This window comes from Panulirus ornatus, chromosome 55, assembly GCF_036320965.1.
Source record: "Panulirus ornatus isolate Po-2019 chromosome 55, ASM3632096v1, whole genome shotgun sequence".
In the NCBI taxonomy this organism is placed as follows: Eukaryota; Metazoa; Arthropoda; class Malacostraca; order Decapoda; family Palinuridae; genus Panulirus; species Panulirus ornatus.
This window is the reverse complement of record NC_092278.1, coordinates 26631473-26657855: the sequence shown is the minus strand read 5'-3', so window position 1 is coordinate 26657855 and position 26383 is coordinate 26631473. Positions and strand designations below refer to the sequence as shown.

The 26383-nt window shown below is 42.9% G+C and overlaps 1 protein-coding gene across 1 annotated transcript in view; it reads left to right on the top strand.

Annotated features, from left to right (window-relative positions):
• Positions 1-26383, top strand: part of LOC139765618 (kelch domain-containing protein 4) — a 107044-nt gene that overhangs the window by 69069 nt on the left and 11592 nt on the right. The window contains exon 9 of the mRNA XM_071693283.1: positions 12813-12890. Coding sequence (XP_071549384.1) covers positions 12813-12890 — 78 coding nt within the window. The remainder of the gene's footprint in view (positions 1-12812; positions 12891-26383) is intronic.

Sequence of the window (26383 nt, the reverse complement as noted above, 5' to 3'; positions counted from 1 at the left end):
AGTGGTGATGTGAGAAGGAGATGAAGTGAGTATTTTGAAGGTTTGTTGAATGTGTTTGATGATAGAGTGGCAGATATAGGGTGTTTTGGTCGAGGTGGTGTGCAAAGTGAGAGGGTTAGGGAAAGTGATTTGGTAAACAGAGAAGAGGTAGTAAAAGCTTTGCGGAAGATGAAATCCGGCAAGGCAGCAGGTTTGGATGGTATTGCAGTGGAATTTATTAAAAAAGGGGGTGACTGTATTATTGACTGGTTGGTAAGATTATTTAATGTATGTATGACTCATGGTGAGGTGCCTGGGGATTAGCGGAATGCTTGCATAGTGCCATTGTACAAAGGCAAAGGGGATAAGAGTGAGTGCTCAAATTACAGAGGTATAAGTTTGTTGAGTATTCCTGGTAAATTATATGGGAGGGTATTGATTGAGAGGGTGAAGGCATGTACAGAGCATCAGATTGGGGAAGAGCAGTGTGGTTTCAGAAGTGGTAGAGGATGTGTTGATCAGGTGTTTGCTTTGAAGAATATATGTGAGAAATACTTAGAAAAGCAAATGGATTTGTATGTAGCATTTATGGATCTGGAGAAGGCATATGATAGAGTTAATAGAGATGCTCTGTGGAAGGTATTAAGAATATATGGTGTGGGAGGCAAGTTGTTAGAAGCAGTGAAAAGATATATATATATTTTTTTTTTTTTCATACTTCGCCATTTCCCGCGATAGCAAGGTAGCGTTAAGAACAGAGGACTGGGCCTTTGAGGGAATATCCTCACCTGGCCCTCTTCTCTGTTCCTTCTTTTGGAAAATTAAAAAAAAAAAAAAAAAAAAAAAGAGGGGAGGATTTCCATATATATATATTTTTTAATTTTCCAAAAGAAGGAACAGAGGGGGGCCAGGTGAGGATATTCTACAAAGGCCCAGTCCTCTGTTCTTAACGCTACCTCGCTAACGCGGGAAATGGCGAATAGTTTGAAAAAAAATATATATATATATATATATATATACTTCTCCCACTCAATTGCATTTTTTCCCTGCAAAAATCGTCCAAATGCCTCTCTCTTCTCTTTCACTAATACTCTTACTTCTTCATCCCACCACTCACTACCCTTTCTAAACAGCCCACCTCCCACTCTTCTCATGCCACAAGCATCTTTTGCGCAATCCATCACTGATTCCCTAAATACATCCCATTCCTCCCCCACTCCCCTTACTTCCATTGTTCTCACCTTTTTCCATTCTGTACACAGTCTCTCCTGGTACTTCCCCACACAGGTCTCCTTCCCAAGCTCACTTACTCTCACCACCTTCTTCACCCCAACATTCACTCCTCTTTTCTGAAAACCCATACTAATCTTCACCTTAGCCTCCACAAGATAATGATCAGACATCCCTCCAGTTGCACCTCTCAGCACATTAACATCCAAAAGTCTCTCTTTCGCACGCCTGTCAATTAACACGTAATCCAATAACGCTCTCTGGCCATCTCTCCTACTTACATAAGTATACTTATGTATATCTCGCTTTTTAAACCAGGTATTCCCAATCATCAGTCCTTTTTCAGCACATAAATCTTCAAGCTCTTCACCATTTCCATTTACAACACTGAACACCCCATGCATACCAATTATTCCCTCAACTGCCACATTACTCACCTTTGCATTCAAATCACCCATCACTATAACCCGGTCTCGTGCATCAAAACCGCTAACACACTCATTTAGCTGCTCCCAAAACACTTGCCTCTCATGATCTTTCTTCTCATGCCCAGGTGCATATGCACCAATAATCACCCACCTCTCTCCATCAACTTTCAATTTTACCCATATTAATCGAGAATTTACTTTCTTACATTCTATCACATACTCCCACAACTCCTGTTTCAGGAGTATTGCTACTCCTTCCCTTGCTCTTGTCCTCTCACTAACCCCTGACTTCACTCCCCAGACATTTCCAAACCACTCTTCCCCTTTACCCTTGAGCTTCGTTTCACTCAGAGCCAAAACATCCAGGTTCCTTTCCTCAAACATACTACCTATCTCTCCTTTTTTCACATCTTGGTTACATCCACACACATTTAGGCACCCCACTCTAAGCCTTCGAGGAGGGTGATCACTCCCCGCGTGACTCCTTCTTCTGTTTCCCATTTTAGAAAGTTAATACAAGGAGGGGAGGATTTCCGGCCCCCCGCTCCCGTCCCCTCTAGTCGCTTTCTACGACACGCGAGGAATACGTGGGAAGTATTCTTTCACCCCTATCCCCAGGGATAATATACATATATATATACATAGACACACACACACACACACACACACATACGCACATACACACACACACACACACACATACATATATATACATATGAAAAATGTAAGAAACAATTTAGAAAACAAACTTTTAGCTTGAAATGAATGAAAAAATGAATGTCACATAATGGTTCAACCTCTGGCTATGGAAAGGAAATGTACAATTTATTCACACAAACGTCAATAGCAGTTCTCATCAATTTCACCACTGTGTCAATAAGCTTCAATGTCTAAGCTACATTTTTCTCCAACTTCACTATTTTCTTGTCAAAAACACCATGCATGGAAACTATCACTCCATTAACACAACTATAAACATTTACTTCCCCTTTAAAAGTTCTGGGGAAGTCTGTCTCGATACACTGCGGCGAGGCGACGCGACGCTGACACAATCACTGTCACAATATCACTTCTGCCTCCTCAAGTCAATCTCTCAGCAGTAGCCGAGTAACTCTCGTCGAGGGCGTCCCAGGGCCCCCACGGGTAGAGCTCGGAGGGAGGAACGAAGCCGTACTCATCACAACAGGAACAGGCGTTGGGGACTGGGGCTCTCCGGTACAGGAGCCTCCGCCGGTGCTCCAGCTTTGGCGTCTTCAAAGGCCTTTACAGGTGCAAGAGGTGAAAAAAAGGGCAAATGAGAGTTGGGGTGAGAGACTATCAGTAAATTTTAGGGAGAATAAAAAGATGTTCTGGAAGGAGGTAAATAGGGTGCGTAAGACAAGGGAGCAAATGGGAACTTCAGTGAAGGGCGTAAATGGGGAGGTGATAACAAGTAGCGGTGATGTGAGAAGGAGATGGAATGAGTATTTTGAAGGTTTGTTGAATGTGTCTGATGACAGAGTGGCAGATGTAGGGTGTTTTGGTCGAGGTGGTGTGCAAAGTGAGAGGGTTAGGGAAAATGATTTGGTAAACAGAGAAGAGGTAGTAAAAGCTTTGCGGAAGATGAAAGCCGGCAAGGCAGCAGGTTTGGATGGTATTGCAGTGGAATTTATTAAAAAAGGGGGTGACTGTATTGTTGACTGGTTGGTAAGGTTATTTAATGTATGTATGACTCATGGTGAGGTGCCTGAGGATTGGCGGAATGCGTGCATAGTGCCATTGTACAAAGGCAAAGGGGATAAGAGTGAGTGCTCAAATTACAGATGTATAAGTTTGTTGAGTATTCCTGGTAAATTATATGGGAGGGTGTTGATTGAGAGGGTGAAGGCATGTACAGAGCATCAGATTGGGGAAGAGCAGTGCGGTTTCAGAAGTGGTAGAGGATGTGTGGATCAGGTGTTTGCTTTGAAGAATGTATGTGAGAAATACTTAGAAAAGCAAATGGATTTGTATGTAGCATTTATGGATCTGGAGAAGGCATATGATAGAGTTGATAGAGATGCTCTGTGGAAGGTATTAAGAATATATGGTGTGGGAGGCAAGTTGTTAGAAGCAGTGAAAAGTTTTTATCGAGGATGTAAGGCATGTGTACGTGTAGGAAGAGAGGAAAGTGATTGGTTCTCAGTGAATGTAGGTTTGCGGCAGGGGTGTGTGATGTCTCCATGGTTGTTTAATTTGTTTATGGATGGGGTTGTAAGGGAGGTAAATGCAAGAGTCCTGGAAAGAGGGGCAAGTATGAAGTCTGTTGGGGATGAGAGAGCTTGGGAAGTGAGTCAGTTGTTGTTCGCTGATGATACAGCGCTGGTGGCTGATTCATGTGAGAAACTGCAGAAGCTGGTGACTGAGTTTGGTAAAGTGTGTGGAAGAAGAAAGTTGAGAGTAAATGTGAATAAGAGCAAGGTTATTAGGTACAGTAGGGGTGAGGGTCAAGTCAATTGGGAGGTGAGTTTGAATGGAGAAAAACTGGAGGAAGTGAAGTGTTTTAGATATCTGGGAGTGGATCTGTCAGCGGATGGAACCATGGAAGCGGAAGTGGATCATAGGGTGGGGGAGGGGGCGAAAATTTTGGGAGCCTTGAAAAATGTGTGGAAGTCGAGAACATTATCTCGGAAAGCAAAAATGGGTATGTTTGAGGGAATAGTAGTTCCAACAATGTTGTATGGTTGCGAGGCGTGGGCTATGGATAGAGATGTGCGCAGGAGGATGGATGTGCTGGAAATGAGATGTTTGAGGACAATGTGTGGTGTGAGGTGGTTTGATCGAGTAAGTAACGTAAGGGTAAGAGAGATGTGTGGAAATAAAAAGAGCGTGGTTGAGAGAGCAGAAGAGGGTGTTTTGAAATGGTTTGGGCACATGGAGAGAATGAGTGAGGAGAGATTGACCAAGAGGATATATGTGTCGGAGGTGGAGGGAACGAGGAGAAGAGGGAGACCAAATTGGAGGTGGAAAGATGGAGTGAAAAAGATTTTGTGTGATCGGGGCCTGAACATGCAGGAGGGTGAAAGGAGGGCAAGAAATAGAGTGAATTGGATTCATGTGGTATACCGGGGTTGACGTGCTGTCAGTGGATTGAAGCAAGGCATGTGAAGCGTCTGGGGTAAACCATGGAAAGCTGTGTAGGTATGTATATTTGCATGTGTGGACGTGTGTATGTACATGTGTATGGGGGGGGGGTTGGGCCATTTCTTTCGTCTGTTTCCTTGCGCTACCTCGCAAACGCGGGAGACAGCGACAAAGTATAAAAAAAAAAAAAATATATAAATATATATATATATATATATATATATATATATATATATATATATATATATCCCTGGGGATAGGGGAGAAAGAATACTTCCCACGTATTCCCTGCGTGTCGTAGAAGGCGACTAAAAGGGGAGGGAGCGGGTGGCTGGAAATCCTCCCCTCTCGTTTTTTTTTAATTTTCCAAAAGAAGGAACAGAGAAGGGGGCCAGGTGAGGATTTTCCCTCTAAGGCCCAGTCCTCTGTTCTTAACACTACCTCGCAAATGTGGGAAATGGCGAATCGTATAAAAAAAAAGAAAAATTTTTTTTTTTTTTTTTTTTTGTCGGTCTCCCGCGTTTGCGAGGTAGCGCAAGGAAACAGACGAAAGAAATGGCCCAACCCACCCCCATACACATGTATATACATACGTCCACACATGCAAATATACATACCTACACAGCTTTCCATGGTTTACCCTAGACGCTTCACATATATATCCCTTAATGATCTTCTTCTGGTAACCAAAGGCCATAAAGTCGCGTGCATCACGAACCAAACCTTCAAGAGAGCAACTCTCGTTCCGCTGTTCATGCTCTATGAGACAACTCTGCCCCAACACCTGAATGTCACCTTCAGATATATTTCTGATCCTGTTGCCACCGCACGCCGGGAAAAACACTTCCAACTTGTTGTTACATCTAGTACTTCAGGGCCTCGAGAGCAAGCAGTGTCTCCCAAACAAGGTAACTTTCAACCACTTCTCCTCCTCAGGAGCTCTCTCTTATTACACCCGATGTACGTGTCACTATCGTTGAACGAATATCTACCCACGGTCACCTCCGTTAAAACACCAACACCAATCTTTCACCTTGTGTCCAGAACGTTTCTCGGGAAGAATCTTGAATTTCCTTACCACAATCGCCACTATCCTTCATCTCGCCAAGTGTTTACCCTCTTCAGAACTCGATTTCCATGTTTACCATGGAACACTTGCCCTCATCTTAAGAGACGTGTCGACCCTTCCGGACCCAAAGCTTGATAACGTTCGATCTACAATTATATTCATTGCCAACCACCTGATCCTCAACGCCAAACCTCCCTTACCTTCCCGTTAGTCCAAACACGTTCTGTTCCTATATTCTGCCTCTGAATGTATTAACTGTTTGCATTTCAGTCAACGTGTCTGTTCTTGCTATCTGTTAAGTCTGTTACGCCGTATACTATCCTTCCTATCATTGTTATTGCATATATATTTGTCTTTTAGTTTACTGTATTTCTATAAAACCATCCAGCTGTCTTTGAGTCTGTTAGCTTATCTGACTGCGTAGTTCTATATCTTTCTTATAGGTTGACAGTCAATCTATTTATCCTTCTAACCTTCCGTAAATCAAGATAGCGCCAGACAACGTTACAATCGGTCTTTCGTAAATCAAGGGAAGCATTCTGTATCACAGTCTATCAACGTCAGTCTCCAATAATCAACCTAACCTACATAACCTTTCCGATTTTCCTCAGGCCCTACATACAGCCAACCTCTATAGCTCTCACCCTTCCCTCAGAGGAGGAGGGTCATCCTCTGCAACCATCTGTCTTCTCCTGAACCATCCAGTCAGTCTCCGCACCCATCTGTCCTTCCCTGAGCCAGATGATCGTCCTTTACAACGACTTGTCTTTCTTACGAGCCAAACCACCAGCCAGCCAGTCGGCTCCTATAGCTACTCCCCCCTTCACCTCTCTCTCTCTCTCTCTCTCTCTCTCTCTCTCTCTCTCTCTCTCTCTCTCTCTCTCCCCCCCTCTCTCTCTCTCTCTACCTCTCTTTAAGAGTCTGTGATAGCCGGGCCGGCTTCTGCGGCCCTCAATCTTTCTTAAAAGCCTGATACTCAGCCTCCATGAGCCCCCTTATCTCACCCACACTGTCTCCCGCGTTTGTTTGCGAGGTAGCGCAAGGAAACAGACGAAAGAAATGGCCCAACCCACCCCCATACACAATGTATATACATACACGTCCACACACGCAAATATACATGCCTATACATCTCAATGTACACATATATATGCACACACAGACACATGCATATATACGCATGCACACAATTCACAGTCTGCCTTTATTCATTCCCATCGCCACCTCGCCACACATGGAATACCATCCCCCTCCCCCCTCATGTGTGCGAGGTAGCACTAGGAAAAGACAACAAAGGCCCCATTCGTTCACACTCAGTCTCTAGCTGTCATGCAATAATGCCCGAAACCACAGCTCCCTTTCCACATCCAGGCCCCACACAACATTCCATAGTTTACTCCAGACGCTTCACATGCCCTGATTCAATCCACTGACAGCACGTCAACCTCGGTATACCACATCGATCCAATTCACTCTATTCCTTGCCCTCCTTTCACCCTCCTGCATGTTCAGGCCCTGATCACACAAAATCTTTTTCACTCCATCTTTCCACCTCCAATTTGGTCTCCCACTTCTCGTTCCCTCCACCTCCGACACATATATCCTCTTGGTCAATCTTTCCTCACTCATTCTCTCCATGTGCCCAAACCATTTCAAAACACCCTCTTCTGCTCTCTCAACCACGCTCTTTTTGTTTCCACACATCTCTCTTACCCATACATTACTTACTCGATCAAACCACCTCACACCACACATTGTCCTCAAGCATCTCATTTCCAGCACATCCACCCTCCTGCGCACAACTCTATCCATAGCCCACGCCTCGCAACCATACAGCATTGTTGGAACCACTATTCCTTCAAACATAACCATTTTTGCTTTCCAAGATAATGTTCTCGACTTCCACACATTCTTCAAGGCTCCCAGAATTTTCGCCCCCTCCCCCACCCTATGATTCACTTCCGCTTCCATGGTTCCATCCGCTGCCAGATCCACTCCCAGATATCTAAAACACTTTACTTCCTCCAGTATTTCTCCATTCAAACTTACCTCCCAATTGACTTGACCCTCAACCCTACTGTACCTAATAACCTTGCTCTTATTCACATTTAATCTTAGCTTTCTTCTCTCACACACTTTACCAAACTCAGTCACCAGCTTCTGCAGTTATATATATATATATATATATATATATATATATATATATATATATATATATATATATATATATATATGGTGTGGGAGGCAAGTTGTTAGAAGCAGTGAAAAGTTTTTATCGAGGATGTAAGGCATGTGTACGTGTAGGAAGAGAGGAAAGTGATTGGTTCTCAGTGAATGTAGGTTTGCGGCAGGGGTGTGTGATGTCTCCATGGTTGTTTAATTTGTTTATGGATGGGGTTGTTAGGGAGGTGAATGCAAGAGTTTTGGAAAGAGGGGCAAGTATGAAGTCTGTTGGGGATGAGAGAGCTTGGGAAGTGAGTCAGTTGTTGTTCGCTGATGATACAGCGCTGGTGGCTGATTCATGTGAGAAACTGCAGAAGCTGGTGACTGAGTTTGGTAAAGTGTGTGAAAGAAGAAAGTCAAGAGTAAATGTGAATAAGAGCAAGGTTATTAGGTACAGTAGGGTTGAGGGTCAAGTCAATTGGGAGGTAAGTTTGAATGGAGAAAACCTGGAGGAAGTGAAGTGTTTTAGATATCTGGGAGTGGATCTGGCAGCGGATGGAACCATGGAAGCGGAAGTGGATCATAGGGTGGGGGAGGGGGCAAAAATTCTGGGAGCCTTGAAGAATGTGTGGAAGTCGAGAACATTATCTCGGAAAGCAAAAATGGGTATGTTTGAAGGAATAGTGGTTCCAACAATGTTGTATGGTTGCGAGGCGTGGACTATGGATAGAGTTGTGCGCAGGAGGATGGATGTGCTGGAAATGAGATGTTTGAGGACAATGTGTGGTGTGAGGTGGTTTGATCGAGTAAGTAACGTAAGGGTAAGAAAGATGTGTGGAAATAAAAAGAGCGTGGTTGAGAGAGCAGAAGAGGGTGTTTTGAAATGGTTTGGTCACATGGAGAGAATGAGTGAGGAAAGATTGACCAAGAGGATATATGTGTCGGAGGTGGAGGGAACGAGGAGAAGAGGGAGACCAAATTGGAGGTGGAAAGATGGAATGAAAAAGATTTTGTGTGATCGGGGCCTGAACATGCAGGAGGGTGAAAGGAGGGCAAAGAATAGAGTGAATTGGAGCGATGTGGTATACCGGGGTTGACGTGCTGTCAGTGGATTGAATCAAGGCATGTGTATGGGGGTGGGTTGGGCCATTTCTTTCGTCTGTTTCCTTGCGCTACCTCGCAAACGCGGGAGACAGCGACAAAGCAAAAAAAAAAAAGAAAAAAAAATATATATATATATATATATTATCCCTGGGGATAATGGAGAAAGAATACTTCCCACGCATTCCTCACGTGTCGTAGAAGGCAACTAAAGGGGACGGGAGCGGGGGGCTAGAAACCCTCCCCTCCTTGTATTTTAACTTTTTAAAAGGGGAAACAGAAGAAGGAGTCACGCGGGGAATGCTCATCCTCCTCGAAGGCTCAGATTGGGGTGTCTAAATGTGTGTGGATGTAACCAAGATGAGAAAAAAGGAGAGATAGGTAGTATGTTTGAGGATAGGAACCTGGATGTTTTGGCTCTGAGTGAAACGAAGCTCAAGGGAAAAGGGGAAGAGTGGTTTGGGAATGTCTTGGGAGTAAAGTCAGGGGTTAGTGAGAGGACAAGAGCAAGGGAAGGAGTAGCACTACTCCTGAAACAGGAGTTGTGGGAGTATGTGATAGAGTGTAAAAAAGTAAATTCTAGATTGATATGGGTAAAACTGAAAGTTGATGGAGAGAAATGGGTGATTATTGGTGCATATGCACCTGGGCATGAGAAGAAAGATCATGAGAGGCAAGTGTTTTGGGAGCAGCTGAATGAGTGTATTAGTGGTTTTGATGCACAAGACCGGGTTATAGTGATGGGTGATTTGAATGCAAAGGTGAGTAATGTGGCAGTTGAGGGAATAATTGGTATACATGGGGTGTTGTGTTGTATATGGAAATGGTGAAGAGCTTGTAGATTTATGTGCTGAAAAAGGACTGGTGATTGGGAATACCTGGTTTAAAAAGCGAGATATACATAAGTATACGTATGTAAGTAGGAGAGATGGCCAGAGAGCGTTATTGGATTACGTGTTAATTGATAGGCGCGCGAAAGAGAGACTTTTGGATGTGAATGTGCTGAGAGGTGCAACTGGAGGGATGTCTGATCATTATCTTGTGGAGGCGAAGGTGATGATTTGTAGGGGTTTTCAGGAAATAAGAGAGAATGTTGGGGTGAAGAGAGTGGTGAGAGTAAGTGAGCTTGGGAAGGAGACTTGTGTGAGGAAGTACCAGGAGAGACTGAATACAGAATGGAAAAAGGTGAGAACAAAGGAGTTAAGGGGAGTGGGGGAGGAATGGGATGTATTTAGGGAAGCAGTGATGGCTTGCGCAAAAGATGCTTGTGGCATGAGAAGAGTGGGAGGTGGGTTGATTAGAAAGGGTAGTGAGTGGTGGGATGAAGAAGTAAGATTATTAGTGAAAGAGAAGAGAGAGGCATTTGGACGATTTTTGCAGGGAAAAAATGCAAATGATTGGGAGATGTATAAAAGAAAGAGGCAGGAGGTCAAGAGAAAGGTGGAAGAGGTGAAAATGAGGGCAAATGAGAGTTGGGGTGAGAGAGTATCATTAAATTTTTGGGAGAATAAAAAGATGTTTTGGAAGGAGGTAAATAAAGTGCATAAGACAAGGGAGCAAATGGGAACTTCGGTGAAGGGCGCAAATGGGGAGGTGATAACAAGTAGTGGTGATGTGAGAAGGAGATGGAGTGAGTATTTTGAAGGTTTTTTGAATATGTTTGATGATAGAGTGGCAGATATAGGGTGTTTTGGTTGAGGTGGTGTGCAAAGTGAGAGGGTTAGGGAAAATGATTTGGTAAACAGAGAGGTAGTAAAAGCTTTGCGGAAGATGAAAGCCGGCAAGGCAGCAGGTTTGGATGGTATTGCAGTGGAATTTATTAAAAAAGGGGGTGACTGTATTGTTGACTGGTTGGTAAGGTTATTTAATGTATGTATGACTCATGGTGAGGTGCCTGAGGATTGGCGGAATGCTTGCATAGTGCCATTGTACAAAGGCAAAGGGGATAAGAGTAAGTGCTCAAATTACAGAGGTATAAGTTTGTTGAGTATTCCTGGTAAATTATATGAGAGGGTATTGATTGAGAGGGTAAAGGCATGTAGAGCATTAGATTGGGGAAGAGCAGTGTGGTGTCAGAAGTGGTAGAGGATGTGTGGATCAGGTGTTTGCTTTCACAAATGTATGTGAGAAATACTTAGAAAAACAAATGTATTTATATTAAGCTTTTATGGATCTGGAGAAGGCATATGATAGAGTTGATAGAGATGCTCTGTGAAAGGTATTAAGAATATATGGTGTGGGAGGCAAGTTGTTAGAAGCAGTGAAAAGTTTTTATGGAGGATGTAAGGCATGTGTATGTGTAGGAAGAGAGGAAAGTGATTAGTTCTCAGTGAATGTAGGTTTGCAGTAGGGGTGTGTGATGTCTCCAAGTTTGTTTAATTTGTTTATGGATGGGGTTGTTAGGGAGGTGAGTGCAAGAGTTTTGGAAAAAGGGGCAAGTATGAAGTCTGTTGTGGGTGAGAGAGCTTGGGAAGTGAGTCTATTGTTGTTCGCTGATGATACAGCGCTGGTGGCTGATTCATGTGAGAAAGTGCAGAAGCTGGTGACTGAGTTTGGTAAAGTGTGTGAAAGAGAGAAAGCTGAGAGTAAATGTGAATAAGAGCAAGGTTATTAGGTACAGTAGAGTTGAGTGACAGGTCAATTGGGAGGTAAGTTTGAATGGAGAAAAACTGGAGGAAGTGAAGTGTTTTAGATATCTGGGAGTGGATTTGGCAGAGGATGAAACCATGGAAGCGGAAGTGAATCATAGGGTGGGGGAGGGGGCAAAAATTCTGGGAGCCTTGAAGGATGTGTGGAAGCTGAGAGCATTATCTCGGAAAGCAAAAATGGGTATGTTTGAAGGAATAGTGGTTTCAACAATGTTATATGGTTGTGCAGAGGAGGGTGGATGTGCTGGAAATGAGATGTTTGAGGACAATATGTGGTGTGAGGTGGTTTGATCAATTAAGTAATGTAAGGGTAAGAGAGATGTGTGGTAATAAAAGGAGTGTGGCTGAGAGAGCGGAAGAGGGTGTTTTGAAATGGTTTGGTCACATGGAGAGAATGAGTGAGGAAAGATTGTCCAAGAGGATATATGTGTCAGAGGTGGAGGGAACGAGGAGAAGTAGGAGACCAAATTGAAGGTGGAAAGATGGAGTGAAAAAGATTTTGAGTGATCGGAACCTGAACATGCAGGAGGGTGAAAGGTGTGCAAGGCATAGAGTGAATTGGAATGATGTATACCGGGGTCAACGTGCTGTCAATGGATTGAACCAGGGCATGTGAAGCGTCTGGGGTAAACCATGGAAAGTTTTGTGGGGGCCTGGATGTGGAAAGGGAGCTGTGGTTTTGGTGCATTATTACATGACAGCTAGAGACTGAGTGTGAACGAATGTGGCCTTTGTTGTCTTTTCCTCGCGCTACCTCGCACACATGAGAGGGGAGGGGGTTGTTATTTCATGTGTGGCGAGGTGGCGATGGGAATGAATAAAGGCAGACAGTATGAATTATGTACATGTGTATATATGTATATGCCTGTGTGTGTATATATATGTATACGTTGAGATGTATAGATATGTATATTTGCATGTGTATACGTGTATGTATATACATGTGTATGTGGGTGGGTTGGGCCATTCTTTCATCTGTTTCCTTGCGCTACCTCGCTAACACGGGAGACAGCAACAAAGTAGAATATATAAAATAGAATTAAGTAAAATATAATGTACTCATATACTTCATATACTTTTTAATTTTTTAAGGGAATGGAGGAAAAGATGGAGAAGATGAAATTTAGTGATGAACCAACAGAGAAGGTTGTGAGCGATGGTGTTTTTACAGTAAGTACTGAGCTCTTGTTTGTAGTTTTAATATAATTATTGTGGTGTCGCCAGACTCTGCCTGCTTGAGGTTATATCATGTGTAAAGTCTCAGTTGATAAAAGTTTATGCAAGCGAACACAGTCTCATCAAAGAACTTCTTCTTTCAAAGGAATCCATTCTGTCCCTGCAACTTAGTGCATTATAAACATTCAGCTGCAGGAGATCCTGGATGGAAGGCCTTGTGGGTATATCATACAAACACCTTTGTGAATAGGTTCCTTGGGTTGTATGATGATAACAGTAATGATAATAGTAATGATAATATAATAAAAATCTTGGTAATAGTATTAATTATGATAATCATAATCCTAGGGGTAGAGGAGAAAGAATTCTACCACCATATTCCCTGCATGTCAGAAGGCAACTAAAGGGGGCAGGATTGAGGTGCTGGTAACAGTTTTCGAAGGCTCAGGATGGGATGTCTAAATGTGTATGGATGTAACTGAGATGAGAGGAGAGATAGTTGATATGTTTGAGGAAAGAAACCTGGATGATCTGATTATGAATGAAACAAAGCTCAAGTGTAAAGGGGAAGGATGGTTTGGAAATGTCGTAGGAAGAAAGTCAGGGGTTGGTGAGAGGGCAGAAGCTAAGGAAGGAGTAGCTCTACTCCTGAAGCAGTAGTTGTGGGAGTGTTTGAAAGGGTGTAAAGAGGTAAATTCCAGATTGATATGCATAAAAGTAAAAGTGGATAGTGAGAGATAGGTGGTTATTAGTTCTTATGCCCCTGGTCACGAGAAGAGAGCTCATGAGTAGCAAGTTCTTTGGAAGCAGCCAAGTGAATGGGTCAACAGTTTTGATGTAAGAGACTGGGTATTAGTGATGGGTGATTTAAATGTGAAGGTGAGTAATGTGGTAGTTCAGGGTATAACTGAGGTGCTTGGGGTATTCAGTATTATCATGGAAATGGTGAACAGCTTGTGAAGTTGTGTGCTGAAAAAGGACTGCTGGTTGGGAATCTTTCTTTCATACTATTTGCCATTTCCCACATTAGCAAGGTAGCGTTAAGAACAGAGGACTGGGCCTTTGAGGGAAGATCCTCACCTGGCCCCCTTCTCTGTTCCTTCTTTTGGAAAATTGAAAAAAAAACGAGAGGGGAGGATTTGCAGCCACCCGCTCCCTCCCCTTTTAGTTGCCTTCTACGACATGCAGGGAATACGTGGGAAGTATTCTTTCTCTCCTATCCCTAGGGATAGGGAATACCTGGATTAAAAAGAGGGACATAACATAAATATATGTTTGTGAGTAAAGAGATGGTCATCCAGCTTCATTGGATTACATATTAGTTGATAGGTATAAAAGAGAGACTTTTGGATGTAAATGTGCTGAAAGGGGCTGTTGGTGGAATGTCTGATCACTATCTTGTGGTGCCAAGGATGAAGATGTGTGGAGGTTTTTGGAAAAGAGGAAGCAATGTCAGTGAGAAGAGAGTGGTGAGAGCAAATGAGCTTGGAAAAGAGACTTGTGTGAAGAGATACCAGGAGAGATTGAGTGTAGAAGGACTAAAGGTATTATTAGTAAATGAAGCTTGAGGAGGTAGTTAGAAGTGCAGTGCTGTTATGTACAAGAGATGCATTTGGCATGGAAAATGTTGGATTTAGGCAGATTAGAAGAGTTAGTGAATGGTGGGATGAACTTGTTAGTGAAAGAGAAAAGGTAGGTGTTTGGACGGTACTTATAGGAGGAATGAAAATGATTGAGGGATGTATACGAGAAAGCAGCAGGAGGTCAAGAGGAAGGTGCAGGCGCTGAAAGAGAGTGCGAGAGTTAGGGTAAGTACCAGTAAACTTTAGGGAGAATAAGAATTTAAAGTGTGAAAAAAATAAGAGGACAAATAAGAACATTGGTGTAAGGGGCAAAAGGGGTAGTGATGAAGTGGAAGGAGATGGAGTGAGTATTTTGAAGGACCGGTAAATGTGTTTGATGATAGAGTGGCAGGTGTTTAAGTCCAAGTGGTATGTGAAGTGAGAGAATCATAGAGACTGGTTTGGTAGAGAGAGAAGAGGGAGTGAAAGCCTTATATATGATGAGAAGTAGCAAGACCGCTGGAGTCATTGGCATTGTAGTTGGATTTGTTAAGGAAGGGGTGACTGTGTTGTTGATTGGTTGATAATGATTTTCGTTATGTGTATTGATGATGGTAAGATGCCTGAAGCTTGGGGGAATGTGTATGATAGCAAGGGGATAAAGATGAGTGTTCATACTACAGAGGTCAGAGGTATAATTTTGTTGAATGTACCTGCTGAAGGCATGTGCAGAGCATCAGACTTCAGAGGAGCAGTGTGGTTTCAGAAGTGATAGAGGATGAATTGATCAGGTGTTTGCTTTAAAGAATGTATGTGAGAAGTACTAAAGTACTAAGAGAAACAGATGGATTTGTATGTAGCATTTATGGTTCTGGAGAAAGCATATGATAGGGTTGATAGAGGAAGGTCTTAAGAATATATGGTATTGGAGGAAAGCTGTTAGAAGTGGTGAGCTTTTATCAAGGGTATAAGGCATGTGTACAAGTAGGAAGAGAGGAGAGTGATTGGTTCCCAGTGAAGGTCAGTCTGCAGCAGGGGAGTGTGATATTACCATGGTTGTTCAGTTTTGTTATGGATGGGGTGATGAGAGAGGGAAATGCGTGAATCATGGAGAGGTGACTATGCAGTTTGTAGGGGATGAAAGGGCTTGTGATGTGAGTCATTTGTTGTTTGCCAGTAAAGTACTGGTGGCAGATTTTAGTGAGGTACTGCTGAAGTTGGTGACTGAGTTTAAAAGAGTGTGTGAGAGGAGGAAGTTGAGAGTAAACGTGAATAAAAGCATGGCTGTAAGGTTTAGCAGGGATGAGGGCCGGGTTAGTTGGGGTGTGAGTTTAAATACAGAAAACTTGGAGGAAGGGAAGTGTGAGTGGACATGGCAGCAAATGGAACCATGGATATGGAAGTGAGTAATAGAGTGGATGAGGGTTCGAAGGTACTAGGAGCACTAAAGAATGTGTGGAAAGAGAACATTATCTGGGAGGTCAAAATTGGGTATGTTTGTAGGAATATTAGTCTCAACAATATTATATGGATGTGAAGCATAGGCTATAGATAAGGCAGTAGGAAGGAGGATGGATGTATTGGAAGTGAAATATTTCAGCAAATATGGGGTGTGAGGTGGTTTGATCAATTAAGTAATGAAAGGGTAAGAGAGAGGTGTGGAAATTAAAATAGTGTGAATGTGGTTATGAGAGCTGAAGAGGTTGTGCTAAAATGGTTTGGACATTGGATAAAATGAACGAAGAAGGGTTGACAAAGAGGATATATGTGTCGGAAGTGGAGGGAACAAGGAGAATGGGGAGACTGAATTAGAGATGTAAGGATGATGAACAAAAGATTTTGAGTGATTGGGGCCCGAACATTTAGGAGGTTGAGAGTTGTGCATGGGATGGAGTGAATTGGAATGATTTGGTGTATTGGGGTAGATGTGCTGTCAATGGACTGAATCAGGGCATGCAGTGTGTCTGGGGTAAACCATGGAATGGTCCATAAAGCTTGGTTGTGGATAAGAAATGTAGTTTTGTTATATTACACATGACATTTAAAAAATTGACGTGACCAGTTATAACCTTTCTTTGTGTGTCCCTGGTGTTACCTCACTGATGAGAGAAGAGAGTGGTGAGAGTAAGTAAACTTGAAAGGGACACTTGTATCAGGAAGTATCAGGAAAGATTGAGTGTAGAATGGCAAAAGGTGAGAGCAAATGATGTGAGGTGAGTTGGTGAGGAATGGGATATATTTAGGGAAGCAGTGATGGCATATGCAAAAGATGCATGTGGCATGAGAAAGGTGGGAGGTGGGCAGATTAGAAAGGATAGTGAGTGGTGGGATGAAGAAGTAGAGTTGTTAGTGAAAGAGAAAAGAGAGTGTTTGGATGATACTTACAAGGAAGGAGTGCAAATGACTGGAAGATGTCTAAAAGGATGCGGCAGGAGGTTAAGAGGAAGGTGAAAGGGTTGAAAGAGAGGGCAAATGAGATTTGGGGTGAGAGAGTATCATTAAACTTCAGGGAGGATAAAAAGATGTTTTGGAAGGAGGTAAATAACGTGCAAAAGACAAATGGGAACATCGGTGAAGGGGGCAAGGGGGTTAGAAGTAGCAGGTAGTGATGAAGTGAGAAGGAGATGGAGTGAGTATTTTGAAGGTTTGTTGAATGTGTTTGATGATGGAATGGCAGTTGTAGGGTGTTTTGGTCAGGGTGGTATGTGATGTGAGGGTGTCAGGGAAAATGGTTTAGTTAAGAGAGAAGAGATGGTGAAAACCTTGGGGAAGATGAAATGTATATGGTGTAGGAGGTAAGCTGCTAGAAGTCGGGAAAAGTTTACAACTAGGAAGAGAGGAGAGTGACTGGTTTTCAGTAAAGGTCAGTCTGCGACAGTGGTGTGTGATGTCTCCATGGTTGTTTGATTTGTTTATGGATGAAGTGGTTAGGAAGGTGAATGCATTGGAGAGAGGGGCAAGTATGCAGTCTATTGGGGGATGAGAGGGCCTGGGAAGTGAGTCACTTGTTGTTTGCTGATGATACAGCACTGGTGGTTGATTCAAGTGAGAAACTGCAGAAGTTGGTGACTGAGTCTAGGGAAGTGTGTGAAAGGAGAAAGTTGAGAGTAAATGTGAAGAAGAGCAAGGTTGATAGGTTCAGCAGGGTTGAGGGACAAGTTGATTAGGATGTAAGTTTGAATGGAGAAAAATTGGAGGAAGTGAACTGATTTAGATATTTATGAGTAGACTCAAAATCTTTTTCACTCCATCCTCCCACCTCCAATTTGGTCTCCCGCTTCTCCTTCTTCCCTCCACCTGTGACACATACATCCTTTTTGTCGATCTTTCCTCACTCGTTCTCTACATGTATCCAAACTATTTCAACACAAAGTCTTCTGGTCTCTCAAGCACACTCTTTTTATTACCACTCATCTCTCTTACTCTTTCATTACTTACTCGATCAAAGCACCTCACACCACATATTGTCCTCAAACATTTCATTTCCAACACATCCACTCTCCTCCACACAACCCTATCTATAGCCCATGCCTTGCAACCATATAACATTGTTGGAACCACTGTTTGTTTAAACATACCCATTTTTGCTCTCTGAGATAATGTTCTCACCTTCCACACAGTTTTCAATGCTCCCAGAACCTTTGCCCCCTCCCCCACCCCGTGACTCACTTCCCCTTCCATGGTTCCATCCACTGGTAACTCTACTCCCAGATATCTAAAACACTTCACTTCCTTCATTTTTTCTCCATTCAAACTTACCTCCCAATTAACTTGTTCCTCAACCCTACTGAACCTAATAATTACCTTGCTTTTATTCATATTTACTCTCAACTTTCTTGTTTCACACACTTTACCAAACTCAGTCACCAACTTCTGCAGTTCCTCACCCAAATCAGCCACCAGCGCTGTATCATTAGTGAACAACTGACTCACTTCCTAAGCCCTCTCATCCACAACAGACATCATATTCGCTCCTCTCTCCAAAACTTTTGCATTCACCTCCCTAACCTCCCCATCCAAAAACAAATTAAACAACCATGGAGACATTACACACCTCTGCTGCAAACCAACATCCCTCTCATCTACAACAGACTTCATATTTTCTCCTCTCTCCAAAACTCTTGCATTCACCTCCCTAACCTCCCCACCCATAAACAAATTAAACAACCATGGATACGTTACACACCCCTGCTGCGAACCAACATTCACTGGGAACCAATCACTTTCCTCTCTTCCTACTCGTACACATGCCTTACATCCTTGGTAAAAACTTTTCACTGAATATAGCAACTTACCTCCCATGCCATATACTCTTAAAACCTTCCACAAAGCATCTCAATGAACCCTATCATATGCCTTCTCCATGCATAAATGCTACATACAAATCTATCTGTTTTTCTAAGTATATCTCACATACATTCTTCAAAGCAAACACTTGATCCAGACATCCTCTACCACTTCTGAAACCACACTGCTCTTCCCCAGTCTGATGCTCTGTACATCCCTTCACCCTCTCAATGAATACCCTCTCATATAATTTCCCAGGAATACTCATCAAACTTATGCCTCTGTAATTTGAGGGTGTTGTTATTCCATGTGTGGCGAAGTGGCGATGGGAATGAATAAAGGCAGACAGTATGAATTATGTACATGTGTATATATGTATATATAGATTTATGTGCTGAAAAAGGACTGATGATTGGGAATACCTGGTTTAAAAAGCGAGATATACATAAGTATACTTATGTAAGTAGGAGAGATGGCCAGAGAGCGTTATTGGATTACGTGTTAATTGACAGGCGTGCGAAAGAGAGACTTTTGGATGTTAATGTGCTGAGAGGTGCAACTGGAGGGATGTCTGATCATTATCTTGTGGAGGCTAAGGTGAAGATTTGTATGGGTTTTCAGAAAAGAAGAGTGAATGTTGGGGTGAAGAGGGTGGTGAGAGTAAGTGAGCTTGGGAAGGAGACCTGTGTGAGGAAGTACCAGGAGAGACTGAGTACAGAATGGAAAAAGGTGAGAACAATGGAAGTAAGGGGAGTGGGGGAGGAATGGGATGTATTTAGGGAATCAGTGATGGATTGCACAAAAGATGCTTGTGGCATGAGAAGAGTGGGAGGTGGGTTGATTAGAAAGGGTAGTGAGTGGTGGGATAAAGAAGTAAGAGTATTAGTGAAAGAGAAGAGAGAGGCATTTGGACGATTTTTGCAGGGAAAAAATGCAATTGAGTGGGAGATGTATAAAAGAAAGAGACAGGAGGTCAAGAGAAAGGTGCAAGAGGTGAAAAAAAGGGCAAATGAGAGTTGGGGTGAGAGAGTATCATTAAATTTTAGGGAGAATAAAAAGATGTTCTGGAAGGAGGTAAATAAAGTGCGTAAGACAAGGGAGCAAATGGGAACTTCAGTGAAGGGCGCAAATGGGGAGGTGATAACAAGTAGTGGTGATGTGAGAAGGAGATGGAGTGAGTATTTTGAAGGTTTGTTGAATGTGTTTGATGATAGAGTGGCAGATATAGGGTGTTTTGGTCGAGGTGGTGTGCAATGTGAGAGGGTTAGGGAAAATGATTTGGTAAACAGAGAAGAGGTAGTGAAAGCTTTGCGGAAGATGAAAGCCGGCAAGGCAGCAGGTTTGGATGGTATTGCAGTGGAATTTATTAAAAAAGGGGGTGACTGTATTGTTGACTGGTTGGTAAGGTTATTTAATGTATGTATGACTCATGGTGAGGTGCCTGAGGATTGGTGGAATGCGTGCATAGTGCCATTGTACAAAGGCAAAGGGGATAAGAGTGAGTGCTCAAATTACAGAGGTATAAGTTTGTTGAGTATTCCTGGTAAATTATATGGGAGGGTATTGATTGAGAGGGTGAAGGCATGTACAGAGCATCAGATTGGGGAAGAGCAGTGTGGTTTCAGAAGTGGTAGAGGATGTGTGGATCAGGTGTTTGCTTTGAAGAATGTATGTGAGAAATACTTAGAAAAGCAAATGGATTTGTATGTAGCATTTATGGATCTGGAGAAGGCATATGATAGAGTTGATAGAGATGCTCTGTGGAAGGTATTAAGAATATATGGTGTGGGAGGCAAGTTGTTAGAAGCAGTGAAAAGTTTTTATCGAGGATGTAAGGCATGTGTACGTGTAGGAAGAGAGGAAAGTGATTGGTTCTCAGTGAATGTAGGTTTGCGGCAGGGGTGTTTGATGTCTCCATGGTTGTTTAATTTGTTTATGGATGGGGTTGTTAGGGAGGTAAATGCAAGAGTTTTGGAAAGAGGGGCAAGTATGAAGTCTGTTGGGGATGAGAGAGCTTGGGAAGTGAGTCAGTTGTTGTTCGCTGATGATACAGCGCTGGTGGCTGATTCATTTGAGAAACTGCAGAAGCTGGTGACTGAGTTTGGTAAAGTGTGTGGAAGAAGAAAGTTAAGAGTAAATGTGAATAAGAGCAAGGTTATTAGGTACAGTAGGGTTGAGGGTCAAGTCAATTGGGAGGTGAGTTTGAATGGAGAAAAACTGGAGGAAGTGAAGTGTTTTAGATATCTGGGAGTGGATCTGGCAGCGGATGGAACCATGGAAGCGGAAGTGGATCATAGGGTGGGGGAGGGGGCGAAAATTCTGGGGGCCTTGAAGAATGTGTGGAAGTCGAGAACATTATCTCGGAAAGCAAAAATGGGTATGTTTGAAGGAATAGTGGTTCTAATGTTGTATGGTTGCGAGGCGTGGGCTATGGATAGAGTTGTGCGCAGGAGGATGGATGTGCTGGAAATGAGATGTTTGAGGACAATGTGTGGTGTGAGGTGGTTTGATCGAGTGAGTAACGTAAGGGTAAGAGAGATGTGTGGAAATAAAAAGAGCGTGGTTGAGAGAGCAGAAGAGGGTGTTTTGAAGTGGTTTGGGCACATGGAGAGAATGAGTGAGGAAAGATTGACCAAGAGGATATATGTGTCAGAGGTGGAGGGAACGAGGAGAAGAGGGAGACCAAATTGGAGGTGGAAAGATGGAGTGAAAAAGATTTTGTGTGATCGGGGCCTGAACATGCAGGAGGGTGAAAGGAGGGCAAGGAATAGAGTGAATTGGAGCGATGTGGTATACCGGGGTTTAAGTGCTGTCAGTGGATTGAATCAAGGCATGTGAAGCGTCTGGGGTAAACCATGGAAAGCTGTGTAGGTATGTATATTTGCGTGTGTGGACGTATGTATATACATGTGTATGGGGGGTTTGGGCCATTTCTTTCGTCTGTTTCCTTGCGCTACCTCGCAAACGCGGGAGACAGCGACAAAGTATAATAAATAAATAAATGTATATATATGTATACATTGAGATGTATAGGTATATATATGTGCTGTGTGTGGACGTGTATGTACATACATGTGCCTGTGGGTGGGTTTGGCCATTCTTTCGTCTGTTTCCTTGTGCTACCTTGCTAACGCGGGAGACAGCAACAAATCAAAATGAAATAAAATTAAAAAAGTTTGTTGAGTATTCCTGGTAAATTATATGGTAGTGTATTGATTGAGAGGGTGAAGGCATGCACAGAGCATCAGATTGGGGAAGAGCAGTGTGGTTTCAGAAGCGGTAGAGGATGTGTGGATCAGGTGTTTGCTTTGAAGAATGTATGTGAGAAATACTTAGAAAAACAAATGGAGTTGTAAGTAGCATTTATGGATCTGGAGAAGGTATATGATAGAGTTGATAGAGATGCTCTGTGGAAGGTATTAAGAATATATGGTGTGGGAGGCAAGTTGTTAGAAGCAGTGAAAAGTTTTTATCAAGGATGTAAGGCATGTGTACGTGTAGGAAGAGAGGAAAGTGATTGGTTCTCAGTGAATGTAGGTTTGCAGCAGGGTTGTGCGATGTCTCCATGGTTGTTGAATTTGTTTATGGATGGGGTTGTTATGAAGGTGAATGCAAGAGTTTTGGAAAGAGGGGCAAGTACGCAGTCTGTTGGGGATGAGAGAGCTTGGGAAGTGAGTCAGTTGTTGTTCGCTGATGATACAGCGCTGGTGGCTGATTCATGTGAGAAACTGCAGAAGCTGGTGACTGAGTTTGGTAAAGTGTGTGAAAGAAGAAAGTCAAGAGTAAATGTGAATAAGAGCAAGGTTATTAGGTACAGTAGGGTTGAGGGTCAAGTCAATTGGGAGGTAAGTTTGAATGGAGAAAAACTGGAGGAAGTAAAGTGTTTTAGATATCTGGGAGTGGATCTGGCAGCGGATGGAACCATGGAAGCGGAAATGAATCATAGGTTAGGGGAGGGAGCAAAAGTTCTGGGAGCATTGAAGAATGTGTGGAAGTTGAGAACATTATCTTAGAAAGCAAAAATGGGTATGTTTGAAGGAATAGTGGTTCCAACAATGTTGTATGGTTGCGAAGCATGGGCTATGGATAGAGTTGTGCAAAGGAGGGTGTATGTGCTGGAAATGAGATGTTTGAGGACAATATGTGGTGTGAGGTGGTTTGATCAAGTAAATAATAATGGTGTAAGAGAGATGTGTGGTAGTAAAAAGAGTGTGGTTGAGAGAGCAGAAGAGGGTGTTTTGAAGTGGTTTGGTCACATGGAGAGAATGAATGAGGAAAGATTGACCAAGATGATATATGTGTCAGAGGTGGAGGGAACGAGGAGAAGTGGGAGACCAAATTGGAGGTGGAAAGATGGAGTGAAAAAGATTTTGATGATCGGGGCCTGAACATGCAGGAGGGTGAAAGGCGTGTAAGGAATAGAGTGAATTGGAACGATGTGGTATACCGGGGTCGACGTGCTGTCAGTGGATTGAACTAGAGCATGTGAAGCGTTTGGGGTAAACCATGGAAAGTTTTATGGGGCCTGGATGTGGAAAGGGAGCTGTGGTTTCAGTGCATTATTACATGACAGCTAGAGACTGAGTGTGAACGAATGTGGCCTTTGTTGGCTTTACCTAGCGCTACCTCACACACGTGAGGGGGGGAGGGGGTTGTTATTCCACATGTGGTGAGGTGGCAATGGGAATGAATAAGAGCAGATAGTATGAATTATGTACATGTGTATATATGTATATGTCTGTGTGTGTATATATATTTATACATTGAGATGTATAGGTATGTATATTTGCGTGTGTGGACGTGTATGTATATACATGTATGTGGATGGGTTGGGCCATTCTTTCGTCTGTTTCCTTGCGCTACCTCACTAATGTTAGAGACAGCGACAAAGCAAAATAAATAATGAAATAAGTAAATATATATATTATTTATATTTATTATACTTTGTCGCTGTCTCCTGCGTTTGCGAGGTAGCGCAAGGAAACAGACGAAAGAAATGGCCCAACCCCCCCCCTACACATGTATATACATACGTCCACACACGCAAATATACATACATATATATATATATAAATTTTTTTTTTTTTTTTTTTTTTTATACTTTGTCGCTGTCTCCAGCGTTTGCGAGGTAGCGCAAGGAAACAGACGAAAGAAATGGCCCAACCCCCCCCCCATACACATGTATATACATACGTCCACACACGCAAATATACATACCTACACAGCTTTCCATGGTTTACCCCAGACGCTTCACATGCCTTGATTCAATCCACTGACAGCACGTCAGCCCCGGTATACCACATCGCTCCAATTCACTCTATTCCTTGCCCTCCTTTCACCATCCTGCATGTTCAGGCCCCGATCACACAAAATCTTTTTCACTCCATCTTTCCACCTCCAATTTGGTCTCCCTCTTCTCCTTGCTCCCTCCACCTCCGACACATATATCCTCTTGGTCAATCTTTCCTCACTCATTCTCTCCATGTGCCCAAACCACTTCAAAACACCCTCTTCTGCTCTCTCAACCACGCTCTTTTTATTTCCACACATCTCTCTTACCCTTACGTTACTCACTCGATCAAATCACCTCACACCACACATTGTCCTCAAACATCTCATTTCCAGCACATCCATCCTCCTGCGCACAACTCTATCCATAGCCCACGCCTCGCAACCATACAACATTGTTGGAACCACTATTCCTTCAAACATACCCATTTTTGCTTTCCAAGATAATGTTCTCGACTTCCACACATTCTTCAAGGCCCCCAGAATTTTCGCCCCCTCCCCCACCCTATGATCTACTTCCGCTTCCATGGTTCCATCTGCTGCCAGATCCACTCCCAGATATCTAAAACACTTCACTTCCTCCAGTTTTTCTCCATTCAAACTCACCTCCCAATTGACTTGACCCTCAACCCTACTGTACCTAATAACCTTGCTCTTATTCACATTTACTCTTAACTTTCTTCTTCCACACACTTTACCAAACTCAGTCACCAGCTTCTGCAGTTTCTCACATGAATCAGCCACCAGCGCTGTATCATCAGCGAACAAGAACTGACTCACTTCCCAAGCTCTCTCATCCCCAACAGACTTCATACTTGCCCCTCTTTCCAGGACTCTTGCATTTACCTCCCTAACAACCCCATCCATAAACAAATTAAACAACCATGGAGACATCACACACCCCTGCCGCAAACCTACATTCACTGAGAACCAATCACTTTCCTCTCTTCCTACACGTACACATGCCTTACATCCTCGATAAAAACTTTTCACTGCTTCTAACAACTTTCCTCCCACACCATATATTCTTAATACCTTCCACAGAGCATCTCTATCAACTCTATCATATGCCTTCTCCAGATCCATAAATGCTACATACAAATCCATTTGCTTTTCTAAGTATTTCTCACATACATTCTTCAAAGCAAACACCTGATCCACACATCCTCTACCACTTCTGAAACCACACTGCTCTTCCCCAATCTGATGCTCTGTACATGCCTTCACCCTCTCAATCAATACATATATATATATATATATATATATATATATATATATATATATTTATTTATTTTATTTTGCTTTGTCGCTGTCTCCCGCTTCTTGTTCCCTCCACCTCTGACACATATATTCTCTTTGTCAGTCTTTCCTCACTCATTCTCTCCATTTCAAAACACCCTCTTCTGCTCTCTTAACCACACTCTTTTTATTACCGCACATCTCTCTTACCCTTTCATTACTTACTTGATCAAACCACCTTACACCACATATTGTCCTCAAACATCTCATTTCCAACACATCCACCCTCCTCCGCACAACTCTATCTATAGCCCAAGCCTCGCAACCATATAACATTGTTGGAACTACTATTCCTTCAGACATACCCATTTTTGCTTTCCGAGATAAAGTTCTCGCCTTCTGCACATTTTTCAACGCTCCCAGAACATTCGCCCCCTCCCCACCCTGTGACTCACTTCTGCTTCCATGGTTCCATTCGCTGCCAAATCCACTGCCAGACACCTAAAACACTTCACTTCCTCCAGTTTTTCTCCATTCAAACTTACCTCCCAGTTGACTTATCCCTTAACCCTACTGTACTAATAACCTTGCTCTTATTCACATTTACTCTCAGCCTTCTTCTTTCACACACTTTACCAAACTCAGTCACCAGCTTCTGCGGTTTCTCACCTTAATCAGCCACCAGCACTGTATCATCAGCGAACAACAACTGACTCACTTCCTAACTGACAACTGACTCACTATATTATTTATTATTTTATTATACTTTGTTGCTGTATCCCGCATTAGCGAGGTAGCGCAAGGAAATAGACGGAAGGATGGCCCAACCCACCAACATACACATGTATATACATACACGTCCACACACACACATATACATACCTATACATCTCAACGTATACATATATATACACACACAGACACATACATTTATACACATGTACATACATTCATACTGTCTGCCCTTATTCATTCCTATCGCCACGCTGCCACACATGACATAACAACCCCCTCCCCCCGCATGTGCACAAGGTAGCGCTTAGGAAAAGACAACAAAGTGCAAGGTAGCACTTAGGAAAAGATAACTAAGGCCACATTCATTCACACTCA